This window comes from Oculina patagonica, chromosome 8, assembly GCF_052425735.1.
Source record: "Oculina patagonica isolate OP01 chromosome 8, crgOcupat, whole genome shotgun sequence".
Taxonomy (NCBI): domain Eukaryota; kingdom Metazoa; phylum Cnidaria; class Anthozoa; order Scleractinia; family Oculinidae; genus Oculina; species Oculina patagonica.
Genome location: NC_135765.1, coordinates 11675456 through 11700346, shown reverse-complemented (window position 1 = coordinate 11700346; position 24891 = coordinate 11675456). Strand labels below are relative to the sequence as shown.

Sequence of the window (24891 nt, the reverse complement as noted above, 5' to 3'; positions counted from 1 at the left end):
TAAAAACAGTCTTCACCGAATTTCGTTACAGTACACCTCTGTTGAAAGCGATTACGAGTTGTCGATTTATAAGGGAGGACCAAACATTCAGCAATGTTTGTTAAAGACTAAGGCCGACAAATTGTCGTAATGTATATAACGACTGTTAAGAATTCGTGAAATTTCGCTTCCTTCTGTTTTCTTATGCTGCTTTCGTGTTTATGGCTTATGTGAGGTTTTAAGGGCCTTGACAAGCGTTACGTTTATTACACTTAGCGATCGACTGTCAAAGAAGCTGTGGATAAATGTTGGCTCTTGTTAAGCAGATATTCGGTTCTTATCATTTGTCTTGAGATCGTGCATAAAGGTCATTAATGCAGACTATTAGACGGACAGTCTAATAAACTGTCGCCTGAATATAGAGTGGATTCTTTAGTTTGAAGTGTTTCTTTTAACACCTGTGACACGCAGCAATCAGTGAAACTTCTTAATAATGAATTCTTAACGTTTCATTCAAACCACAATAATGTAATACTAGCTTGAATAAAATCTAAAGAATGGAATATTGTTACTATAAACCACTGTTGCTGAAGTTAAATTTGTAAGAATGTGAAGAATTTTTTGTTTTACTCGTCACGATTTCCCACAGAGTGCACTGATTTAAACTAAAATAAATTGCAGCTCACTCTATCCAGTTAGTAAAGGCGCTTCTTGCTTTGAACGACAAGCAACCAGAGTTAATAGTCACAATTTATCGCTCTCTCTTGCAAAGGAAACACTTACTTTATGCGCACTCAGAGTTTTGCTCAACCAAAACCACTTCAGATGAAAGTGGCTATCGTAATAGCACACCGCCAAAGTAACACTTGAACTAAGTATCTAGAACTCCAAGTTCTCAACACGAAGTATGCAAGATATGTGCTGGAAAAAATAATTCTTTAATAATAACTCGTCATGATTTCCCACAGAGTGCACTGATTTAAACTAAAATAAATTGCAGCTCTCTATTTACTAAAGGCGCTTCTTGCTTAAAACGACAAGCAACCAGAGTTAATAGTCACAATTTATCGCTCTCTCTTGCAAAGGAAACACTTATTTTATGCGCACTCAGAGATTTGCTCAACCAAAACCACTTCAGATGAAAGTGGCTATCGTAATAGCACACCGCCAAGGGGGAACTCTTGAACTAAGTATCTATAACTCCAAGTTCTCAACACGAAGTATGCAAGATATGTGCTAAGATAAATAATTCTTCAATAATAACATACTTTGCACTTTACCCGTTGGCTCCGGTTATTCTGATGTTGTCGATGATAATGAGCTTTTAATAGTGGGTAATTTTAATTCGATTCAACCACCATTCAGTAACATTTTAGTTATCATGAGACAAATTTCAATATTTACTGGTTAAACCTGGTTATACTTACTTGTTTGTCTTGTATCAATCTTATAACGTGTCTTACAAAAAGAATGCAGTTATTGTCATAGGACTCAAAATTAAAATAAAACAATACTCCGTCTAGGTTGCCGAGTTATTTTTTTTACTGTGTCTTACATTTTTCCCTTGCCCGCCACTTGCTCGGCCGCTTTTCTGTGGCTGTGCTCTTTTTTTTCCCTCTTCTTGTTTTTTTTGTCTTTCTGGCACAAATGATTGTTGTTGTTGTTGTTGTTGTTGCAGAGGACAGTTCGACCGAAACCACTTTAGTTAGAAACGGTTCCAGGGCGTCCAATTGCGCCTAATACAGGCGCCAATGCGACTAAATTTTTCACTTTGGCGACCAAATCCTGAAAGTTGGTCGCCAAATTGGCGACTAGACTAGAATTCGCACAATCTACCTCAAATCGCATCGGATCGCTTAATTCATCAAAAACTGCATAACTCGTAAAAAAATCTCACAGGGTGAGAAAAGTACACAATAACTTCTTGCTTCGTGTAAAGATCTTACATCTCAGCTAAATATATTAGTTTTGAAGGTTATTTACCTGTCCAAAACTGTAAGAAAACCTCTGATATGGTTTGCAATCGAGCGTTGTTATTTTGGGCGGGCAACTTTCTTTTTCAGTTTCGAGTTAGCTACAAAAACAGCCACACAATAAATTTGCTTTCTATCTTTGCACTTTGTATTGTATTGAAGTTTACAAGGCAAAATGGTTCAACTCGAAATGATTAAATCCATAGATAAAGTCAAAAACATCGCCAAATGCTGTGTAGTCTTCGATGCGTACGTGGTACGTGCGCCTATTTTGATACGGTCATCGGTGGTACTTCATGTAATGTCACCAAAAGTCTTCCCAGTTTTTGTGCACAAAAAGCCATTTCGAGATTGAAATAAATGCAAATGTGATGAAAATAATTTATTTTAAAGGGTCTTTCTAGTAAAATGACAGAATGAGAAGTGTTTTATTTCTTTTTTTATAAAAAATGGCGACCAAATTTTTGAAATTGGTTACCATTTTGGTATATTTAGGAGCCAAGTGGCTACTGGGAAAAAAAGTTAATTTTACGCCCTGGGTTCGTCGTATCTAACAAACCACTGAACGCAAATCTTTAATAATAGTATTACTTTTTTCTTAGCCCAATATCCCAATTGAATGTTCTACATAACTTAACACTGTGCTTTACACCACTGGCTGCGTTGACCCCTGGTTAAAACTGGTTTGGGTTATTTAAAAAAAATTATAGTGCGCTTTTTACATAAAAATGATCAAAAGCGCATTACAATATAAAAACCTTAAAATATTAAAATATACTAAAAATATACATATTATTTACAAAATCTAAAGGTTATAAGCTAATTTAAAAAGATATGTCTTAAGACGAGATTTAAAATAAAAATAGAACTAATATTTCGCAGGCTAGCTGGGAGCGCATTCCAAAGTGTATAGGCCCCGATACACTGAAGGACCCGTCACCAAAAGACTTTTTCATCCTCCCTGCTGGGTGCAATAAAAGCGTGCCTGAATTTATAAAGCGCAGTGAATAGCTGGCGCCATGCCATTGAGAGCCTTAAAAGTTAAGAGTAAAATTTTAAAATGAATTCTTTATCACAGGGACCGCACAGGAAGAATTTGAGTGGGGGGGGGGGGGGGCTTAAAATCGAACGCAGAAGCGTGAGCCAACTAGGAGGGGGGTTCCGGGGGGCATGCTCCCCCGGGATAATTTTGATTTCAATTTCTCTTAAATACCGGAAAATGCATTTGAAATTAAAAATTCAAACGTTCAGCGCTTAAATTTTTTTGGAAAAGTATTGCTTAAAGCGACAAAACGTTGCGATAAAGAGACGTTGCTCCACAAAACGTTCGATATAACTACTCACTGACCCTTTAAACCTTACATCAAGACACGAGCCTTTCTCACCATGTTGAAGTACCCGCAACTGAGATGTTACCAGATCGAATGAAAACAGAAAAGACTATTACACTTTCATTGTTACAAAGTGAATTACCTTAAGCATGAGCTCGAAAACAAATCGTATTGTCTTATAAAATTAACCCATTTTGTTCGGATCGAAACTGACCAATGATGAAACAGCCGTTTTTTATGAAAAGTCCAATCGCCCTTAAAAAGCCAGTTTTTAATATAAGGCATGATCCTGTAGTAGCCAAACATTTTTCGATTATAACTGAAAACCTTCAAAACAATTGTCCGCATTTACTTGTTTTCTGTGTATCTAGTATGTTTTGTTATGTTTTGTATGTATCTATTTTGGTAATAGTAACTGCTGTTACTTTCGTCTTTTACAAGCTAAATCAATAATATGGTGCCCAGAAACGAAATATTTTCAGTATTTTTTCGCTTGTTTTTAAATTCAATAAAAAAATTCATGTTACTGTAAAAAAGTGGGGGGGGGGGGGGGGCTAAAATAATTATACCAGCCTATAACTTCATTTTCTGATTCAAAAGTGATAAAATTGTTAAAAGGACGCGTGTTGATCGAGACAGTTAATTCGGCGAAGTAGAAGAACATTCATTCGTGGACACTCGTGGTCATTAGACTTAATGGACACCTATGATTATTGTAGCCGCTTAGCTTTCAGAATGAGTCCACGTCACGTGACCAATTTACAGACCAACTCCAAAATTAGGTTATTATGACGTCACTAAATATATAAAAACGATGAGCAACGCATATCGTGTGAAAACTGTTCACAATTGCATGCAGCCATTTGCACAACTTGAGATGAAGACGACAGATTAGTAAGTAACTTCTTTCTTATACCCCTTGTGTCGTCTACCATCTAGTTTAGGTGTTTGAGAACAATTTGAGATGTCGGCTAGTACTACGGTACCCTGGGTGCCAATGGGTTGTTTTTTATTTCTTTGCAGCGAAGCCGCTATCTGTGAGTGACAAACCTACGATCGCGAGTCCACCGCAAACCAAAAAAGGAAGGAGAAAACTCTCTTGCACCCAGGGTGGTATTACGGAAATAATCGGCAAAATTGAGCAGATGTGAAGGGCAATATTGCGCATGAATTTCGCATTTAACATGAATAAGTTTCTGTAGAGCCAGCGCTAGACATTTAGCCTTGCATTTCAAATTCTTTTAATTCACACTTTGAGTAACGTCTCGGCAAAGACATGGTGCCTTTGTTGTTGGTCCTATATTTGTAAATGTCTTTTTATTACCATCAGGGATTTCCCTTGACGATCAATGTGATTTTTTATTTCTTTCAGCATAGCTATGCTTGGGATCGCCATTTTAGCGACTTCTTGTGAAAGCACAGTGGATCTCTTTCAGCCGACGACACCAGGTCAGTTGTTGGTTTCCTTAGTTCACATACCTCTACCTAAATGTAGACGATCTAAAAACGCTCTTTGTTAATTAGAACTTTCGAGAATTTGCTCTGTATAGAAAAAGGGTTATTCAACAGGTTCCGAACTGCTGAATGAAAGAACCCTCAGTTGTTGCTCTGTCGCATTTGTGAGCCATCTAATCATTTCACCATTTTAGCTATCAGTTTTAAAGACCTATGATCCGCTATCAGTTAAACTTTATTCACACACCCTATTAAAACAAGACGAATAGAATTCTGCGTAAATTAAAATCACAGCTACTAAAAACCTGGACTGTTTTCTTCCCACTCCCCTTCCGGACAAACGAACTTATTGCATTTGCTTTCGCTGTAACGATGTTTCAATCTTTCCTTCAATATCGACTTTTTGAATATTTCCTCTTTTGAACAGCACCCCTATCTTGCTTTCAAACTCTTTTTGTATCGTTAAGAATTTAACCTTAGACAGCGTCATCCTTTTAACCCAGCTCAAAAACAAGAATTTTGGGGTCTCAATAACTGACAAGAATTTTTAAGTCATAAAATACACTTCAGAAACTCGTAAGGGTTTACAACACATAATGTGGTTCTGTGAAAATCATAGGGGAATGCCTTCATATGTACAATGCTGAAGAGTCGAAATATCGGGTAATTTAAATACGCTTTAAAGTATTTGCACAATTTAAAAATTGCTAAAATTAGAATTTTACCGAGAAGTTTCCAGTGAAATCGTCACGACAATTTTTAAAAGTATTTGGTTTAAAAGTATTTGCTCAATTTAAAAATTGCTAAAATTAGAATTTAACCGAGAAGCTTTCAGTGAAATCGTCACAACAATTTTTAAAATCAAATTAAACAATCAGTCACTAATTTTGTTAAGAAACAACAGATCAATTTAAGTAAATTGAGTGATTTTACGACAAATCGCTACCTTAAGTACTCACTAAATTATGCTTATCTAGAAGTTTCAGTTGAAAAAATCAAATTAAACAATCAGTCACTAATTTTGTTAAGAAACAACAGATCAATTTAAGTAAATTGAGTGATTTTACGACAAATCGCTACCTTAAGTACTCACTAAATTATGCTTATCTAGAAGTTTCAGTTGAGATAACCAAAATCTCTAAAATAGACGAAGTCTTTTAAGTAGTGGCTTATTTCGATTCATTAATAGGATAGGTAATTTAATGATTTCATACTCACTTAATTTAAAAATTGCGTATCTAGAAGTTTCAATTAAGATCGCCAAAATTCCTCAAGTAAATAGTCACCTTTACTAAATTTACTGATTTTTCTTTCCAAAAATAGTAAAGTATCTTCCAAAGAAAATTACGGTAATCCCATTAATTGCAATATTTCCTTCTTTCGAAACTGTTGCTTTAACTCAACTGAGCCAATTTTCATGATAACAGTGGAAATTGCCTAAATGAGCTCCTCTTACGGCTGTTCGCAAATTGAAAAAAGACTGACCTATTGCCGTTTGCCTAATCTATTAAGGAAATAGCTCGGATTTTTGTCGCGGCGACGGCCCAGTTACTAAGCGTCTTACGAAAAATAATCGGATCGTATAAGCTGTGTGGATTTAAGGGAGCCATTTAAATGTTTTAACAAGAACTCGTTGTTTCAGTGTAGAATGCCATTAAACTTTAACCGCTGTTTCTTTAGTAGTAAGCTTATAAAATCGTTATTCAGGGGGGCTTATTTCCGATAGGAGCTTACGACCGCGATAAAATACGTTTAAAAGCACGTTAACATAAAACTCTTCAACATACCTTAAGGTTACTATTTTTAGCGGCTACTAATTTTAGCGATTTTTCCAGAGCAAGATGTAGCGACAGTTAATTAGTTTAGCGATTTTCCTAAAAAAAATTAAAAAGGTTAGTGATATCGTGAAAAACAGTTTTTAATGAACATAAAGCTAAGATGGAAATAAATGTTCAGTAAAAGAACAAACTCACTTGAAATTGAACGAACATTTGCACTGCCAGAAAGAACAAGTTTCCGGCATCTTTTTATCCATTTCTAAAAGAATTTTTCAAGTCGACTATTCTTAATTTTGTTTCCCTTTGGGGTGGGAAAGGGGGGGGGGGAGGGAATTAAATTTAACGAGTATTAAATCTGACCGAGACAAATTTTAGCGAGCAATAAATTTAGCGATTTTTGCCCAACTCGCTAGAATCGCTTAAATTAGTAGCCGCTAAGAATAGTAACCCTGAGGTAGTGTTACATACTACGTGTTTAGCAGCAGTTGCAACAACAACAAAGTTATTTCACGTCACAACCCTTTCCAGGAAGAAAGAATATCGATCTCTTGGTGCTAGCGGCTTCCCGTACGGAAAAACACCCACTTGTTTTCAGGGTATAATACTATTTGAAACCTTTCTGCACTTAAGTTATGAATGCGGAGGAGGGGGAAACTTATATCTCGAGAACCCCAGTAAGCGGAAGGGATTTTTTGTTCCCAGACTGGGGGCGTATAAGTAGCTGTGTTAACCGGTACATAAACGTTATTTCACGCCCCATTAAGTCTCCACTTTGGCCGTTTAGCCCTACTAATGAGAGTTTAAGCCTAACTTATCATATTAACATTTTTACGGAAAGACACCCACTAGTTTTAGGGTATAATACTACTTGAAACCTTTCTGCACTTAAGTTATGAGATGTGGAGGTAGGGGAAAACTTATATCTCGAGAACCCCAGTAAGCGGAAGGGATTTTTTGTTCCCAGACTGGGGGCGTATAAGTAGGTGTGTTAACCGGTACATAAACGTTATTTCACGCCCCATTAAGTCTCCACTTTGGCCGTTTAGCCCTACTAATGAGAGTTTAAGCCTAACTTATCATATTAACATTTTTACGGAAAAACACCCGTTTGTCTTAGGGTATAATACTACAGTGGAACCTCGATATAACGATCTTCGATATAACGATATTCCCGATATAACGATGAATATGTTATGTCCCGGCAATAGTAAAATGTATGGGACGGAACCCCGATATAACGATTCCTCGATATAACGATATAATTTTACTGCCCCCTTGGCATATCGTTATATCGGGGTTCCACTGTACTTGAAACCTTTCTGCACTAATGTTATGGATGTGGGGGAGGGGAAATCTTATATCCCGAGAACCCCATTAAGCGGAAGGAATGTTGGTTTCCAGACTGGGGACGTATAAGTAGGTGTGTTAACCGGTACATAAACGTTGTTTCACGGCCCTTTAAGTCTCCAATTTGACCGTTTAGCCTAGCTTACGAGATTTTTAACCTAACTAATCATGTTTTCAGCTAGAAATGAAAGCAAGGTAACGAAGCGAAAGGTAAAACTGAGTAGTGGTTAATGCCACTCAAAAAGAGGAGAGAACTATTTAAATTAAACATAACATGTTAAGATTCCCAAATGGCTAGAGGGTGACCAGTTGGGTTTTTACTAAGGGTCGAGCTCGGGACTACCTAGAACAAATACAGCTATTGACAGGGTGGAGAGGTTGTACCCGGAACCGCCCGATAACAAGACCAACGCCCTTAATCACTCGGCCACGCTGCCTCCTGCACCGTCTTATATTAACAGATGTTGTTTTTATGGATTAGCTATGTTTATACACCGGAAGAATTCTGTCTGCGACATCAACAAAAGAAACACGAACAACTAGTGATTGTAGATTGAAGTGGCCAAAGCACCTCAAAATTTAAAATGAAGTTATTTTTCCTTTCTACTTTCAGCTACTGCAAAACTACCGCAATGTTCGTTTAACCATATCAACTACAACGTGGGAGAGACCTGGAATCCATTTCTGTTACCAAAGGGATACTACCGCTGTAAAAGATGTAGCTGTAAATTGGTGAGTGTGACAAATTGCACATCCGGGACCTTAATATCACTCAATTTTATTTCACTTGCAATTTTCTCTCGAGCCACCAGTCCCTTTGCGGGAGGAAAAGGTCGCTCTGGGAACATATGATTTGATTGGCTAGATTTTGGCAAAGGGATTTAAATAACACAGGGATTTTGACATGGTTGATTTTATTAGCTAGATTTTAAATTCCTTTTGGCGGGCGAGATGCACTTGTTATAGAAGATAGAACACACACACGAAAGAACTACAAGGTTATCAAATAAGAGTGAAAACCTTCAAAAACTACGTCACATTGCAGCCAGACAGCGATATAACACGTACGGTTTTGTTTTATGTTTTTTGTTGAAAATATTTGCGATACCGTTGTAATCCAGTCTTAAAGCAGTATCGACAGTCATTTGCTGGGGCCGCATGCGCAGTCTCACTCGTCAGAAATTCTACTTACCACTCAATAATATACTATATAATAAAATATATTAGAAGGAATTATTGCTTATAATATACAAGGTGCTGTTGTTCCTAAACAAATACGGGGACCCCAAATTTCTAAAAATTAAGTTCCTATAAGACAAACAGCAAACAGGCAAAGTTTGACAAAAATCTCACTGCAGGTTCTATCTCAGAGAAATTACCTCGTAAAGCTTTTAGGCCAATGTTTATAAAACTGGCTTGTTTGGTCCGTCCGAAGGTGAAATTTGGTCTTTTTGCAAAAAAACTAAAACTTAACAATTGTTTTCCTAATACGGACCTCACGTTATTCATGATGATTAACATATATTTATCTTTTTCAGTCAAGCGATGGCTCAATGGCAATAATAGATTGCGAAGGCCGAGGGTGCAAAAAAACCTCAGGTCATGGTATGTACTGAATGTGTTACTTTACTCCTCCAGCTTGTTATCAAATAGTTTCTATAATGCGAATAATTTTATGATGTTGTAATGTGTTGGCAATACTTAGATTTTATTGAGTAAATAAAATACCATGATTGTAGTTTTGAGTATCACTGAGCCCTCCACGTGACTGTGGGTTCTAATTTCGGGAAATGTGGTTACAGAAAATACCTATAATTTCATACGCATCATTTCTTTTTTAATTATTATGGCCTATAGCCCTCATAAATTTTTTGTAATTTAGAGGCAGAGTGTCCGACCAGTAAACAGTAGGTCATGGGTTTCCCTTAAATGAGAGTGCCTCCTGGGGGACTTCCATGTAAAAAGTGACAGGGGTAATCGTCGTACCTTTGAGGGGTTAAAAACTCGTGGTTTGGTAATGCTTAGTGTGTCGAAATCTAGATGACCACTGTTTAAGTTATCTCGGTGCCCTTTAGGCATTTAAGCTGGAAGAAATACAACAGGAACGACTTTTTGGAAAGAATGGGTGCCCCTTTAGGTTGAAAATGATTTTGAGCCGCTTCCAAAACATGTGTTTCTGGTACCTTGTAAAAAATCTTTTTAAAATGCCTTTTCAAATAACCCATTCCCCTCCCCCCCCCCCTCCCCCCTCTTATTAAACTCTTCGTAGCGTGCTTAGTGATTTGTATAAAGAGATCTAATGATTAAGTCAGCGGAAACTTATCCATACATACCAAGTGCATTACCACGTGAATAGAAAAGAACTTCTGCCACTGGGTGCGAAGAAAAAAGACGTTGCTTTGTTAGACTATACAACAAAGTCAACGAGGGGGGCACTTCCAAAAGAACTGACAACGCTGCACTAGGGTTGTCTTGAAACTGTTGACGTATTTTTGAAATATTTATTTATATTTACCTTTTAGCAAACCCCTCGCCAAACGAACAACAAAGAAGCTGTACTCACCTAAGTACCCAACGAAATCACGGGACAGTGTGGAAGGCGCCTGTCAGGGATCAAAACGTGTTGGGTGCCAATCAATGCCAAGAGTGCAGCTGTACGGTGAGATTTTTCCCTTCTTCAAACTGTCTGTCATGCTATGAAAATATAGAACATTTCAAATTTGAGGGTTCGTATGAACGGAATACCAAAACAAAATCAGAAATTTGATTTTACAAGGCGCGTCACAGGACATTGACTACACATTTAAAAAAAATAATAGTTTGATATGCAATTATATTTCAAGCAGAACTATCTGATTTGAGGAAACAGCCGGCATGTACTAAAACCCGGAACAAAACGAAACGAATCGAAACCTAACAAACAAATAAAAGCCAACCCCAAGCAAACCGTAGTGAAAGCTATTAAAACTGCAAGCAAACCGGCCGATAAAACTGGTAACCGTAAGCAAGTCGGAGCGAAATACTGTGGTTTCGCTTCGTTTTTTTCGGGTTTTAGTTAATGCCAAAAAAAAAACGTTTTCGAGCAAAAAGGTGGATAAAATCATACAAATATCAAAGGCATTTGTTCGTCAACCAACTTTACTATGCAAAACAAGTGATAGAAAAACAAGTAAACGTACAACAATCGTGAATGAATCCCCACAAAAGCAGAAAACAGTCTACGAGAGGACGAATTTAAAACCGACGGCACAAATTATTTCCTTCAGAAAGTGACAACAGTAAAGCATGTTTACCTTTGTATTTTGACGAGGCTTGTCGATCCCAAATGGGCCAAGAGTTCAAACTATAACAAGAACGAAGCTGAGGCAAAACTTTTGACACTGCTGACAGTTAAATTTTCCTCGGTCCGGATCAAGATGAATCGTACAAATGTCTGAAGTCCTTGCTCCAATTGACTTGTAAAACGAATATATTGCTCAGTTCCGCAGTTATTTCGGTTCTTGCCGTATACTTTGATCATTTGCCATACATTTTTCCGAATATAGACCACTTTAAAAGAGATTGTGTGTGAAATATTCCCGAAGAAATTCTGCCCCGCTCGCTTCCCTGGCGAGTTTTACTACTCACACATTGAAGACTGTGCCAGCCGCGTCACTCGTTTCCCGCCTTTCACACTAACCTTCATTTAAACCAAACTGAAATGTCCACATTAAAAGTAAAACTGAAGAAAGAAAGAATAATAGTTGAAAATCGCTGAAAAGGACGGGTTTGTCAAACTAAGACAAATTGTATCGGATTACAAAATGTTTTTAAAATTTCAATGTTCTTTGATTTAAATTGATGACAGCAACCCGTTATATTAAATAAATTTTGCAATATTTAGAGAGGAAACCACATTGACCAGCCCTAGCTGGTTTTCATGCAGGTGCTCTATCCATGTCAAACTGGGATTTTATCGTCGAAACTCAAAACCCAGAGATGGGCCCCTTTATCGCTATAAAGAGAAGATTATCAACTCATGACTGCACATCATTAACAATGACAACAACATTGTAAAATTGTTAATTCTCTGCACAAATAAATTGTTTAATTTTATTTTTTTACGCTGTAGGATGGGTATGTGACATGTGCCATCAGAACTTGCCCAGTCCTCTCCTGTACGAATCAAACAAAAACAGACGGAACGTGTTGTCCTATTTGTGCAGGTAAAATAAGCGGCTCAATATTTTACTAAGCAACCTCGTCATGTCACTTATCATGCGGGGCCTCAGTAAGACTCGATCACTAAAACTCGACAAGTTTAAATACTATGTTTCTCCTTGGACCAAAAAAGCCTGTTTAGAGCTGCATTTACACAAGCCTTCTAGAGCCTTCTAAACAGACATTCTTTACAATTGTCACGCAATTGTCATGGAAGGAATGCGTGACAAACCCGAAGCGTATACTTCTGCGTTATGATGATACCGATCTACACCAACCGAAACCTTAACTCCTTTAACTATATTTCAAACTTTAATAAGTAGTTTTTTAATCTTTATATATTTTCATTTCAGAAAATTTACAAAGACCAAAAAGTCCAATGGGTATGTCAATAAGATAACTACTAATTAATAAACCTGTCATTCAGAAACACATTTTTTATGGAAACGTTTCAATTGCTATGTGCAGTACAATGCTTACAGTGTGGAAAAGTTTTGCAAATGCGTAAAACTAAATATTTCGCAAACTTTATAAACAAAATTGTAAGTTCTAACTGCGTGTCATATGCCAGTCAAATGTAAGGCCATGACTATATATTTTACGTTATTTACCCTTTGTCTTGTTTATAATTACCACGTTAACAGTACGTTTTTTAAGTGGCCGTTCATCTGCATACAAAGCTCTATTTATCCCCGCCTCTCTTTGAAGCCCCCCTCTCTTATAACCCCCCCCCCCCACCACCACCACCACCACCACCACGTCCTAAAACGATGTATCATGAAGATTTATGAACAAGGAAACGCCTTTCATAGTACCTTTCCACCATATTAACTTATTATATTTGCTTTATTATTTAAAAAGTGTACTACCAGACAGCAATAGAACATTAAAATTAAATAACCGCTTTGTTTCTTTTATCAGGTATCCTAACTGATATATGATTTGAAATAAGCCTCCTTCCCTAGTAAGCCCGCTCCTCTCATTAGGCCAGCCCTCCACCCCCACCAACGCCACCACCTCCATCAAAAGGTCTTAAACGAAAATAAGCCCCCCCCCCCCTTCCAGACTTAATAGAGCTTTTAACAGTATTTCTCGTTCCTACAGGCTGCCAAACAATGGGTAGATACTATGACCATATGGAAACCTGGTATCCCAGAATACCTCCAAGATACGACATGTGCATCAACTGCACTTGCAAGGTACAAAACTAAGACTTGAATACCTTAAGCTTTTGTTTGTTTTTCAGTGGCATACCTGCTGTTGCAGAAAAACTTCTATATTAGTTTTCCGATATTCAGTCACTTTGACATTTGTCTGGTCTGTCTAGACGTCTGTCTAGTCTGTCTGGTCTGTCTAGTTTGTCTGGTCTATCTGTCTGTTTGCCTTCCTGTCTGTCTGTTAACAGCATTACTGAATTCATGATGTGCAAAATCACCTCTGATTTGTGCTTTATTTCACTCCATAGAACACCTCCATTGAGTGCAGAAATCGTGACTGTCCCAAGATAACCTGCGATAATCCTCAACGAAAACCGGGAGCTTGCTGCGACACCTGCCCAGGTATAAAACTCATGCAAGAGTACTGCCTCAGTGACTACTGCCCAAATGCACCAACAGGCCACTTTCACCCAGTCTAAGAACTCTATTAAGCGCGAAGAAATCAAGCGAATTTCAAGTTTAATGAAACGTACACTGCACTAGTATACATTCTGCGTCAGGCACATTTAGAAAATTTGCGTGCACCTTCCTAGCTGTGGAAAAAAAGTTTATTGTAGTTTAAAAATATGTTCTTCCTGGCTCTGGATGACACTGTAAAATTACGTAAACTTATAAATAGTTCGAACTTATGTCGCCTGAATGCATATGAAGACGCTGATTAGGCTGTTAAAAACGACGGATGTCAGTTCCGTGTCAATTCGGCGTTTCTTTTCTAGAATTCCGAAAGCCAGCGCGAGCGAATCTTTTACTATTTCAATTTGTGTGCACGATCGTTTCACGACCAAATGTTGACACACTCCTTAACCAATCAATTAATCAATCAATCGATCGATCGATCGATCATTCAATCAACTTTGTTACCGTATTAAAATTTCGTTCCGGAAAATTTTCTTCAAGCTGGGCTTCAGTGCCAAGACGGAGTAGTAACACTTACTTCGGGTCTTTATCCAAAGATCTGAATGAATAGACTATACCCATGCACTTAGCTAGTAATGCAACTACTAATTTTTAATTAACTAATTAATCAATTAATCAACTAATTAATACTTTGTAATGAATCAGGCTTAACAGCTGTGCACTAACCGCTTAGTAAGGTGTTGGGTTAATGCAGGCTCAGTAATCTTATTACAAACCTCTCTTCTTCCTCTTGTGGCGCTAATTTATTTCAGCTAACTCCGCAACTGTGAAGAAGTCAACTTCTTCTCCATCTTCTTCTAATACCAAGGATAGCATCAGAATGCTGATACGATTTGCAATTGGGAGAGGTAGGAACTGATAAACCGGTGCACTCTGTCACTTTGTCACGTGATACCACACTGCTGAAACGTTTTGTTTCTAACAAGGAAAGTTAAACGTTTTACAATATTTTGTTACTATTGATGGTTTTGTCGGAAAACATTCTGGTAAACAGAATACATTATTCTGATTCATAACAGCTTTTTGAAGATGTAAAATGCCGTTCTTTGATTTTTCAGTCTTTGTAGAAAAGGTTTGCAGATTTCCTTGATTCCAGTAAACTAAAAAATATCTTGCCAAACGTCAAGACATTGCACACAAAAAAAGATCACTAAAAGATACATTGTATAGAAAGAAAATCGTTTCCATTCTCTTTTGGACACTGGAGACTAGACAGTTGCGTAGTTCAGAAAAACGGTATAAAAAACCCTTTATGCACATTTTAATAACTCTATTTACGTAATTTCTAAACTGGTCATAATGCACATAGCCGCAGCTTTTATTATATAACAATAGCTAACACTGGAAATTTAATTTAATCTCTCTAATTATAAAATTAATTAAAGTAAATGTAAAGTAAATCTAACATAGCTGAATGCCTTGACTTCCTTACAGTCCGTAAGCGTCATCCTAGGATTCCAGCTTTATTCCAAATTCGAGCGGAAAAGAAAGGTATGAGACAGAGTCACTGGACTTGCCACCAACATTATTAAGTCATTCGTTCTAGCTTCCTTCACGACCATCAACTGACGTCACAACGCGCACCGTCCGTACACGCATGCGTATCTCTAACGTACTAATCAAAACTGATCATTCCAGTTAGCCACCGTTTCGTTTGGCTAAATGCCGGTCCTCGAAATACTGTCGCTGGGCACTTGCAGAACGCAAAAGTCAAAACTCTTGCTCGAGGCTAAAGGACGGTGGAAAATCTCCGTTGCACTGGGAAATTTTGCACACATCGTCATGTCGCCAGAACCTCATTTTCCTACCCGTGTTCTTTTGAGGACAAACCCTTTAAACCGAAACTGAGTTTGGTTGAATTGTTTCAATGTAGAACACTATTCAGGCACCAGCTATCTGTTTAATTAGAATGAGACGTCGATGGAACGTTATCAACCAAATGAACTTCAAAATCACGTTTTCTGTCTAACACGCACAGAATTGCAAACACATACTCGATCCTAACTGAGGACAAAACCTAACTTAAAGGCGGCCCTAATTTGAAGTGCATCCGAGGAGAACAGCTTTCAGGTTTTTAGGAGAAAGCTGGCGTTCGTTTCACAGCGTTCCCTTTAATCACCGGAAAGGAAAAAAGTATCCGCTCTATAGCTCAGTGCACGTTAAGACTACACGCACTCAGAAGAGAAGAAGAAAGGACCACACAATTATACAGTCAGATACGGCTCTCCAAAATAGATTTAGTGCTCCAGGCCACTAGATCTCCCCGGGTGCCCCAAACCTTCATTCCCTCAGGTCCGCAAGTAGTATGAGCCGACCTCCAACTGCCTCCTTTAAGGCAGGAACCTTGGACTCCGCGCTCTAAAAACGTTCAAGGTTCCAGAGACTGACCATTTGGAACCCGGGCAGCTCGATTCCAGTTTAGTTTTTGTTCAGTTGCAACTAAAAATAAAATGTTTGGCTTGGGGGAGTATACTGATTGAGAAAACTACTACTGTGTCTTTAGTTTCTGCAGAACCCAAAGCTTCCTTGTCACACAAGCATGCAGTTGGCATTTTCCAGCACGTTTACTGCAAAACACATGTCCACAACGTACACATATCGTCGTTCTCCCAAACGTGCTCCCACGTAGCTATCCTGATAAAGTGGAGGGGGCAGGGGGAGGGAGCCTGGGAGAAAAAGTTTCGTACTATTATGGCCTGCGAAGTACGAATGTGTGAGGAGTGTCCTCTGACTTGCATTGCCTTTTCCGGCTTCCTCTTTCAAAGTGACCCTTGCCTAACTATTTTTCTTTTTCAATATTCGTCTGGTACAGAGACGCCCATCCCAGGTGAATGCGTTTGGAATGGAAAAAGATTCCCTCACAATTCCACATTTTATCCGACAGTTCCACCGTTTGGTGTTGTTCCTTGCGTCAATTGCTTCTGCAACGTAGGTTTATCAATAAGTATGCAATAGACCACGCGCTTCTATGGTTAACTGTCTCGATCCCACGCACGATGCATTCTAGTTCCCAAAACCCACGATCCTCAGTCTGGTCTGCGCCAACCGCCAGGGCCAAGACCTCTGGCCGCCTTCAAAACCGGAAGTCCGCGATACACGGACTCATTGTCAAATCTGTACAAATCTGATTGGCTGAAAATTTTGGGTAGAGTGTTCTGCGCATGCTCACAATTCGCCACCGGCCAGAGGAGTCGATACCTGGCGCAGACCGAAAGAACGTGGGCACTGCGGACGAAAATGCGCAGGATGTCGAAGGACCACGACGGAGTAAGTTCGTGTGTTGGTCTTCAACAATGGTTTATTGCAGCAGTTAACAATAAAAATGAATGGTCTTTTGCTTTTTAAAATAACTGTTGACCAATCAATGATCATTGGACTTAAAGATTAGACTTAAAACTTTTAGATGCATATAGTAGTTGATGTTAAGAAAATATGACGGAATAAGTTAAAAAGTTAGTCCAGTCCCTGAACTCTCCCTACCCCCGCCCTACATAGTGGCTGAACTCAGGCGCCTGGGTTCAACCCCTATATAGGGCGTGGAAGGGAGGATTTAGGGACTGGACTAGTTCCATGTATGGGAGAAAACGTCGCGTGCTATTATCATAGAGGACATCAATAGCCGGTTCGTAACTCTTGGGGAACTTTTGCAAGGATTTGGACAGACACCAGTTTCCCGCCACTGCAACATTGCTTGCGTGCGATGATCGAAGAAGCAAACAAACGTAAGAACCAACCCCCCCATAACTAAAAAAAAGAAATGTTAGAAAAAGCGTAGTTAGGTCCACCTTGTAATTTTTCCTGGTCTTTTCACGCTTCAGCCCTTGAACTCCGAAATCAAATGTGAGCATATGAAATGCCCAACAAGTTACCCCTGCAAAGATCCAGTGAATATTCCAGGGGTATGCTGCAAGGTGTGTGAAGGTAAGGCTCTAAAAAACGACAAATTATAATTGTGAACATTAAGTACTTTTAGCTAGTAACAAATGAGGAGCCACCAAGTGCATACTCTTTAAATAAAATGAACCACCCACTCACCTACCTACCTACCTACCTACATACCTACCTAAATACCTACCTATCAACTTAGAGAAAAAAAGAAAAATATGTAAATAAAAAAAAAATAGTAATAATGATATCTGCACTGTATCCCTTAGACCCGACGACACGTCCACCAATTACAAATTCTACAAACGGAAGAACCTGCACTTCGGGAAAGCACTGGCGAGTGTATGAATACATGGAGAAGGTTCGTAGAAAGCCACAAAGCAACACGCCCGAGGTACGGGAACAATTCGCTTTAGAGGATGACCACCGCGACTCGGTGGAGATACACTCCATTTCTGCTAACATGACGAAGAAAGTGGTCAAGATCTCGAACACCACCAGGGTTGACTTTCATAAAATGTTGCAAAACAACAAAGATTATAAATACATTGGAAAGATCCGTGAAGGTAGGTCTTCGAATTATTTATAAGGATCCCATTGTAGACCTTTCTAGCAGTGTTGGAGTGGTTGGGTGCTATTCACGTTATCCGTTTGTCCCGCGTTCGTCCTTTTATCTAGCGATTCGCAACAACTATGTTGTTGCGATTAAAATATCTAGTCTTACGCCCAGGCAAACTTGCGTTGGGTGGCCAGACGGACTAGCAAGTAATAATAATAGAATCAACTCGCAAGTGCATGCAAGTTGTCAAAAAAGCCATTTCAATGCTACTGCAAACGCTGCAATTCATGACTTGAAGTAAACAACATGACTTACGTTGACTTGCGTTGGATGGCCAAACGATGCGCCGACTTACGTGCAAATCCCGACCAAAGTGAACGCAATCATCGCACGTGAGAGCAAGTGCACGCAAGTCCTGGCCAAACGGAGACGAAAGTACTGAGGCCGGGGAAGGGGGGGGGGGGGGGAGGCAGGGTTCAATGACAGCTCTCACGATAACACCACTAAAATATTTGATCTTGTGCAGCGTGACCGTACGGGTGAGAGTAGTTCTGACTACAACAACTTTTTACTTGACTCTGAAGATGACTTCCGCTCATGTTGTTGAAATGTCAGTCACCAACAACAGTTCCTCTCAAAACTACTCTAACCCGGACGATCACACTATACGAACGACTGATATTCCTGGGTTCAAACCGTTTAATATGGTATTTCTTGATTTCTTGCGTATTTTAGTTCAGAAGAACAAGATTAAGACCTGGGAGCAACGTACCTGCCATCACACTCAAGGCTGCATCCACACAGTGCGAAAAATAATGAACGGGCTGCGAGAACGGGTCAGGAAGTGTCACTCTTACATACCACGTCCCCCAGACTCACTTCTTCAGCCCGAACATGAGAAACTCTGAGATTTGAGTCTGCATGACAACGAACATGAAGCATGTTTTGAGGAATGAAGAAAACCGCTGTAACCATCCCATGGGACCATCGACGCAAGTTTTAGTAAAAAAAGATACCGCGCGGGATAGTTTATTGAAGTTTTCCGTCGTTCTCTGCATAATCACGAACTTTTATGTTGAACTACTTCTATCTAAGGGCCTGTTTACGAAGAAGAAGAGTTGTCTCTGATAGGAGGGTTACCCACTTCCCGAGCCATTTTTTACCGAGCGTTTAGATGAGAAAAGTTGTCCCTGCCAACCAAGCCAAAACTTCCCCCCTCCTCCCGCCGGTTTTCACTTACTGACTGACTATCTGACTCAGTGACTAACTGACTGACTAACTGACTAACTGACTAACTGACTAACTGACTAACTGACTACTGACTAACTGACTAACTGACTGACTGACTGACTGACTGACTGACTGACTGACTGACTGACTGACTGACTGACTGACTGACTGACTGACTGACTGACTGACTGACTGACTGACCCTACTGACTGACTTAGGTCCATCGTTCCAGGTGGAGCATAGGCCATTGACAACACATCTTCCCTTTGGGGTTCCAAGTCAAGGACTGGCGAGTGATGTTGCGTGGTACTTTTTGCAGGGTATGGCCATTTTCTCTTTAGAATTTGACTGCCTATTGGTTCTTGATCGCCTCGCTGCCACAGCTCCTCATTGCAAAGTTTCTCAGGCCACTCGGTTTTCACGTATGCCCTGTATGTCCGGATTTGTCTCGGTTAGGCGAGTTAAGAAAAGCCAAAGTATTTACATGAAAAAAAGTTGGCTTGACGCCCCCCAGGAAATCCCTACCTTCAAAGCGAGTGACCATCTACCTCGGGTCACCCTGCTCCTCAAGCCAACTTTGTGATTTCGGTTCGCAGCTATTTATAAAGAAATGTACAAAAAGTTCTTTTTTCTCTCGACTGGAGTGTCTCGTTATGGAATGGTAACCCCTTAGACCAGGGGCAACTTTTCTCCACATAAACAGGTCCTAAGAAGACAAACGCCAGGAGAACAAGTTAGAGATAATTACAAGAGTTATTATTAGATAATAATTAGAGATAAATGTTTTGGAACTTTACCTTAGTTTTGTATAGCCGGCATGTAAATACTGTTTTAAGTGAGTTTGTTTACACGACTTTTCGGAATTTGTTGCAACAGACGAAATATTAAGGCAGATCTGTTATCATTCACTTAATTATAGAGCATAAGAACTTGGATGCCAGATTTAAACCTGTAAAACCTATTTGGGGGATTCGTTAGTACGGGAACTTAGAAAAAATCGAATGCGATTCGTAATAAAATATGCATGGGTAAAAATTTCACAGACTAACAAAATTGCTTGCACAAATGCAGCGAATGCAATTTTGTTGTCAAGTGATTTTTAATTGCATAAGAAATATCATGCAATTTTATAAATTTTTAACAGTATTTTTTTAGGATATAAAACGACAATGATGATTTAAGAATTCGCAGAAAACCTTCGGGTAATCTTCGGTAATGTTCGTTAAGTCTTCGGCTATATTTGGATGAATGACCTTCCGGTGGTCATCGAGGCCCCGGCAATCTTACATAATCTTCGAAATACTTCGGGTTATCCTCGGAAGACTTTTAGTGATTGTTGACTGTCAATCATATAATTACGACTTTTTTGAACTCATAAATAAGCTCTAACGAGAATGCTTAAACAATTGCATGCGTGTTATGGCAACCAAGTGAAAATGGTTTCAGTACTTCTAGTTATCAATTTGGTTTTTACGGATTTGAACAACTAGGCCTAGGTGTCTCGACAGCAGATTCACGCAGATCCAGGAGCACAAAAGTTAGTTCACGTTTTATTACATTTCTCTCGTTTTAAAAGCGTTTTTTTACTGCTAATTTCAAGTAACTGTTTGCGATTAGGCAAAGTAAAAAACTGAAGGACAAAACATTGACAAAAATAGTTATTGTGTATTTATAACTAAGCTTTATTCGAAGTTGACTCTAGTCTGCTCAGAACAACCCGGGTGGGGCGCCCCCCCCCCGGGGGGGGCCTGTCATATGAAAGGGACGGGAATGCCCGTGGGGAATTTTGAATTGAGCCCCAAAAAGAGACCATTTTTTTACACCAATACAGTAATGACGTTTTTTTAATATTTCCTTGCGTGCAATCCTAAATAAGATTGGACGGCTAAAAAAATTGTCATTCTGTCGTGTGCACCCTGAGTGATATCAATGTCTATAATTTACTCCTCTAAGCGAGACGACGAGCATCGCCGTCCCTTTCATATGGAGTCCCTTCGCCCTCCCCCTCCTGGCGTTTCCAGCTTAGCTCTTCGTCGCAGCAAAAACGATTGAGGACTATCTTAAAACCAACGTTTGAGCAGTTCTATAGACATATATATATATATAGTTCCCAGCAATCATGTGAAAACCATAAATAAAGATTGGTAGATAAATAACGATATTGAGATGTCTGTATTTCATTCAATATATAATTGTATATTAATTGTTGCTAGAAAACACAAAAAAAAACCCGTGTTCTATGGATCAGTTATCCGCGAATCTGATTGGTTCTTACCGCTATATATGACCATTTATCTGCGACTTTAAATCAAAGGGAAGAAATTGGCTATAAATTGTTATTTACATTTCATCGCCGTCTCATCTATTAGTGTACGTCTCATCTATTAGTTTTAACAAAAATGTCTTTAAACACCATAAACAAATCAATTCCATTTCATATACTTTTATCTATAAATTTCGCCCACACTACATTTTTGTTGCATGACAACGTTGTCTCCTTTCAACTGTTATGTAAAACTTGTTCTTGGAACGAGAACAAACATGCTCTGCACTCACAATATGTATAACAGAAGGCAGATCTAAAAAACACATTGGAATTTAGTGAACAATTTATGGATACCGTAACTACATATACGGGAGCGTTAAATCAGACTTTTGTAAACTTGAGAAATTTTCTAGAACAAGTGTTCTAAGCCATTTATTATTAACTCTTAATACAAAACAACGATACAGTTTGATTTTTTTATAGATAACTTTAATCAATCGTTTTGCAAACCAAAGGAGCTACTGATATGCTATCATAACTTTCTCGATTATCACGAAAGAAAAACAATAATTTTTCTACGTGCAATCACTTTATTTCATAACGATAACAAAATACCAACAAGAAATGATGAAATACATAAAATATAGTTGTCATTGAACAGTACGAAACCAGAACTTTCTACGTTGGATTCACTTGACTATATTTTTAACCAAACCATTAATTATCTTGCTGTAAATGTCGTCATTAATACAGAATTAGTGGCTCGATCAGTTATCAAAGCTATAAGGAAAATATTTTGCATAATTGTTTTAAAACTAGCGATCTATTGTAGGTCATCCATTATTTATGATCCAAAACAAACTTAAATTAGGTTTACTTTTTTCCAGCGATAATTAAAAATGCATAGAGATGCTATCGAAACGTTTATGATCATCGCGCACGAAATGAAACTAATCAGTTTTTAAAATCACAGAAATTCGCGAATGGCAACAGTCTTTCTAGTAGCTGGGATAAGATCTAAGTTTATTGCAACATTCATTATTTCTTCCCGCATGGATCTGAGTTTATTGCAACATTCATTATTTCTTCCCGCATGGATATCGCCTTATATTCAGGGGAAAGAAAAGCAAGCTTTTAAAAAGGCGGAAGACAAAAACTGTCGAAAACAGGAAGTTGAAACAAACTTCTGCAAAAAAAATATTTGTTTGACTGAGCTCTTAATTTAGTTACTATCGCATTCCTTGAGGTGCTTCGTCGTTTCAACCGGTTCAGTTCTCTAATATCTTTGGTGTGGAATTATCCAGGCGGAGAATTCGGTGACAATGGCAGCCAGGAGAGCCGCTAAACTAACAGCAAATCTTAGCAAGGATTCAAAGCTGTATATCTCCGGAGACGATCAGGATTTTGAAACAGACTTGGAAGACGACCTTGAGGACAAATTCCATACAATAGACAAAGCAACGACCGAACGTTATTTCGATGCCTGCGAGTCACTAAACACAGTTCCGGTCACCAAATTTGTTCGTCAATGCTCAACTGGTCATGTAGACCTCAAGCATTATGGCATCCGGGATATCGGAGCCCAGGCCATCTCCATGGCGCTGGAAAAGGACATAACAGTGGCATCGTTATGTCTTCATGACAATGGTATTGGGGACGCGGGTTCCGTTGCTTTATCCAGGATGCTAAAGGATAACTGCTTCGTTTCACACTTGGACCTATCTGAGAACAAGATTGGAAAACAGGGTGCCAAGGCGATTGCTGAGATGTTACTGGAGAACGCCTCTTTGCAGGAATTAAACTTGAGTGGTTGTGGAATTCACGGTAAAGATATCAAGCAATTCTTGGACGCATTATCTTTCAATCCGCACTTGAAGAGCTTGGATTTCAGTTACAATGATCTTGGAGACGAAGGTGCAATCCATTTGGGTCGAGCTCTGTCCAGAAACCAAAAGGTGGAATTCCTTGATGTAAGCTGGAACAACATTCGAGCATCTGGAATTGGGGAGTTGTCCAAGGGACTCGCAAGGAACAATAAATTGATAGAACTTAATCTTTCTTGGAACTGCTTTCTGGACGAGGGAACGAGTCATCTCAGCTCTTCTCTGGTCCAAAACCGTTGTCTGAAAGTGTTAGAGATGCAGAGCTGTGGAATTCACACCGCGGGGGCTTTCAAGATCGCTGACGCCCTCAAGAAGAATCAAAGCCTCGAGGTGCTGAGGATTGGTAAGAATCCTTTCCAAAGCTCAGGAGCTTGCTCGCTTCTCCAAGGTGTGAGATGCAACCAGACGGGCGCTCTGCGGGAACTGTTGCTAGACGATGTGGTGTTTGATGCGGAATGCGGTAGAGAGTTGGCCGCTCTTCTCGAGGAGCGGCCCAACTTCAGCTGCTCTTGGGACGTCAGTATCCGAGGTGGACACGTGGTAAAAGGCAAAAAGAAAAAGCCAGACGTGGTAGAAATTTTTCTCACATTTGTCCGGACGCGAGGACTTCGTCTCATCGATTTGTTCAGGATGCTGGCCAAAGATGGTAACGCAACAACCATTACAAAAACCGAATTCATCGCTGGAATGAAAAAGCTTAATGCTCCACTCAAAGATCACCAACTGAGATCGTTGTTTGAAGTTTTAGATGTCAATCATGACGACATAGTGGAGTTCTATGAGTTCCTTGGCTCGAGGAGCCACTATTTGAAAACAGTGCGGAAATAACACCATCCATTTCTTTGCATCGTAGCACATTACCTGTAAAAGCACTGATAAAAGTAAAGATGGCCGAGATCCATTTTCTTAGCACCAAGAATCACGACTTATGTCTGGGTCTGACATTTGAGATAAGTGACCAAATTCTTAGTTTTTAAATAGCCACAAAATCCAAATCAAACGTCTCTGTCATGGAAGGTGTATGTGAGCTTTATGGCTTTTTTTTCAGTCCGTCTGTTTTTTTTTTTTTGAAACCTTTTTTTTTCTGTTCAAGAGAATACTACAAATATTAGTGTCAATTTTGTTTTCTCGCATGGTTAGCCCACGAACAGGCTCCCAATTTGGGGCACGGCGAAAAAAGAAATCGGCGAGCGAAGCAAGGCCTGGGAGAGAAAGGAACGCTTCGCTCGCCCTTCTCGCCTCGCTTCGCTCGTCTATTTCTTTTTTCATCCTGCTCCACTTACGAGCCTGTTCGCAGGCTATAGCATGGTTGTTTGAAGTCAAAGAACTGGTTCCCAGGCCACTTGTAATTTCTTGTAACAAAACGCTTTA

At 39.2% G+C, this 24891-nt stretch overlaps 2 protein-coding genes across 9 annotated transcripts in view; both read left to right on the top strand.

Moving 5' to 3' along the window:
* The window catches only part of LOC144664350 (chordin-like protein 1), a 54361-nt gene extending 32829 nt beyond the window's left edge, over positions 1-21532 (top strand). For 5 of the 8 annotated variants that reach the window (XM_078525455.1, XM_078525460.1, XM_078525457.1 and 2 more), the window contains exons 3-16: positions 4656-4732; positions 8477-8595; positions 9402-9468; positions 10386-10522; positions 11975-12068; positions 12417-12446; positions 13168-13262; positions 13529-13622; positions 14450-14545; positions 15132-15188; positions 16510-16625; positions 17516-17618; positions 17852-18148; positions 18877-21532. In XM_078525455.1, coding sequence (XP_078381581.1) covers positions 4656-4732; positions 8477-8595; positions 9402-9468; positions 10386-10522; positions 11975-12068; positions 12417-12446; positions 13168-13262; positions 13529-13622; positions 14450-14545; positions 15132-15188; positions 16510-16625; positions 17516-17618; positions 17852-18148; positions 18877-19049 — 1555 coding nt within the window. In that variant the 3' untranslated portion in view covers positions 19050-21532. Of the gene's footprint in view, positions 1-3839; positions 4178-4655; positions 4733-8476; positions 8596-9401; positions 9469-10385; positions 10523-11974; positions 12069-12416; positions 12447-13167; positions 13263-13528; positions 13623-14449; positions 14546-15131; positions 15189-16509; positions 16626-17515; positions 17619-17851; positions 18149-18876 lie in introns of those variants that run through there. The other 3 variants (XM_078525454.1, XM_078525461.1, XM_078525462.1) reach the window with 3 other exon arrangements.
* A 1427-nt stretch (positions 21533-22959) lies between these two features.
* Positions 22960-24820, top strand: LOC144662578 (uncharacterized). The gene has a single exon (XM_078523416.1). It carries the CDS (start codon positions 22960-22962, stop codon positions 24346-24348), a length of 1389 nt encoding a protein of 462 aa, XP_078379542.1. The 3' UTR covers positions 24349-24820.
* Positions 24821-24891: the final 71 nt, after the last annotated feature.

Bases quoted from the DNA above. Each gene is read 5' to 3' on its own strand.
- LOC144662578 (XM_078523416.1), top strand. From the start codon at position 22,960: ATGGCAGCCAGGAGAGCCGCTAAACTAACAGCAAATCTTAGCAAGGAT.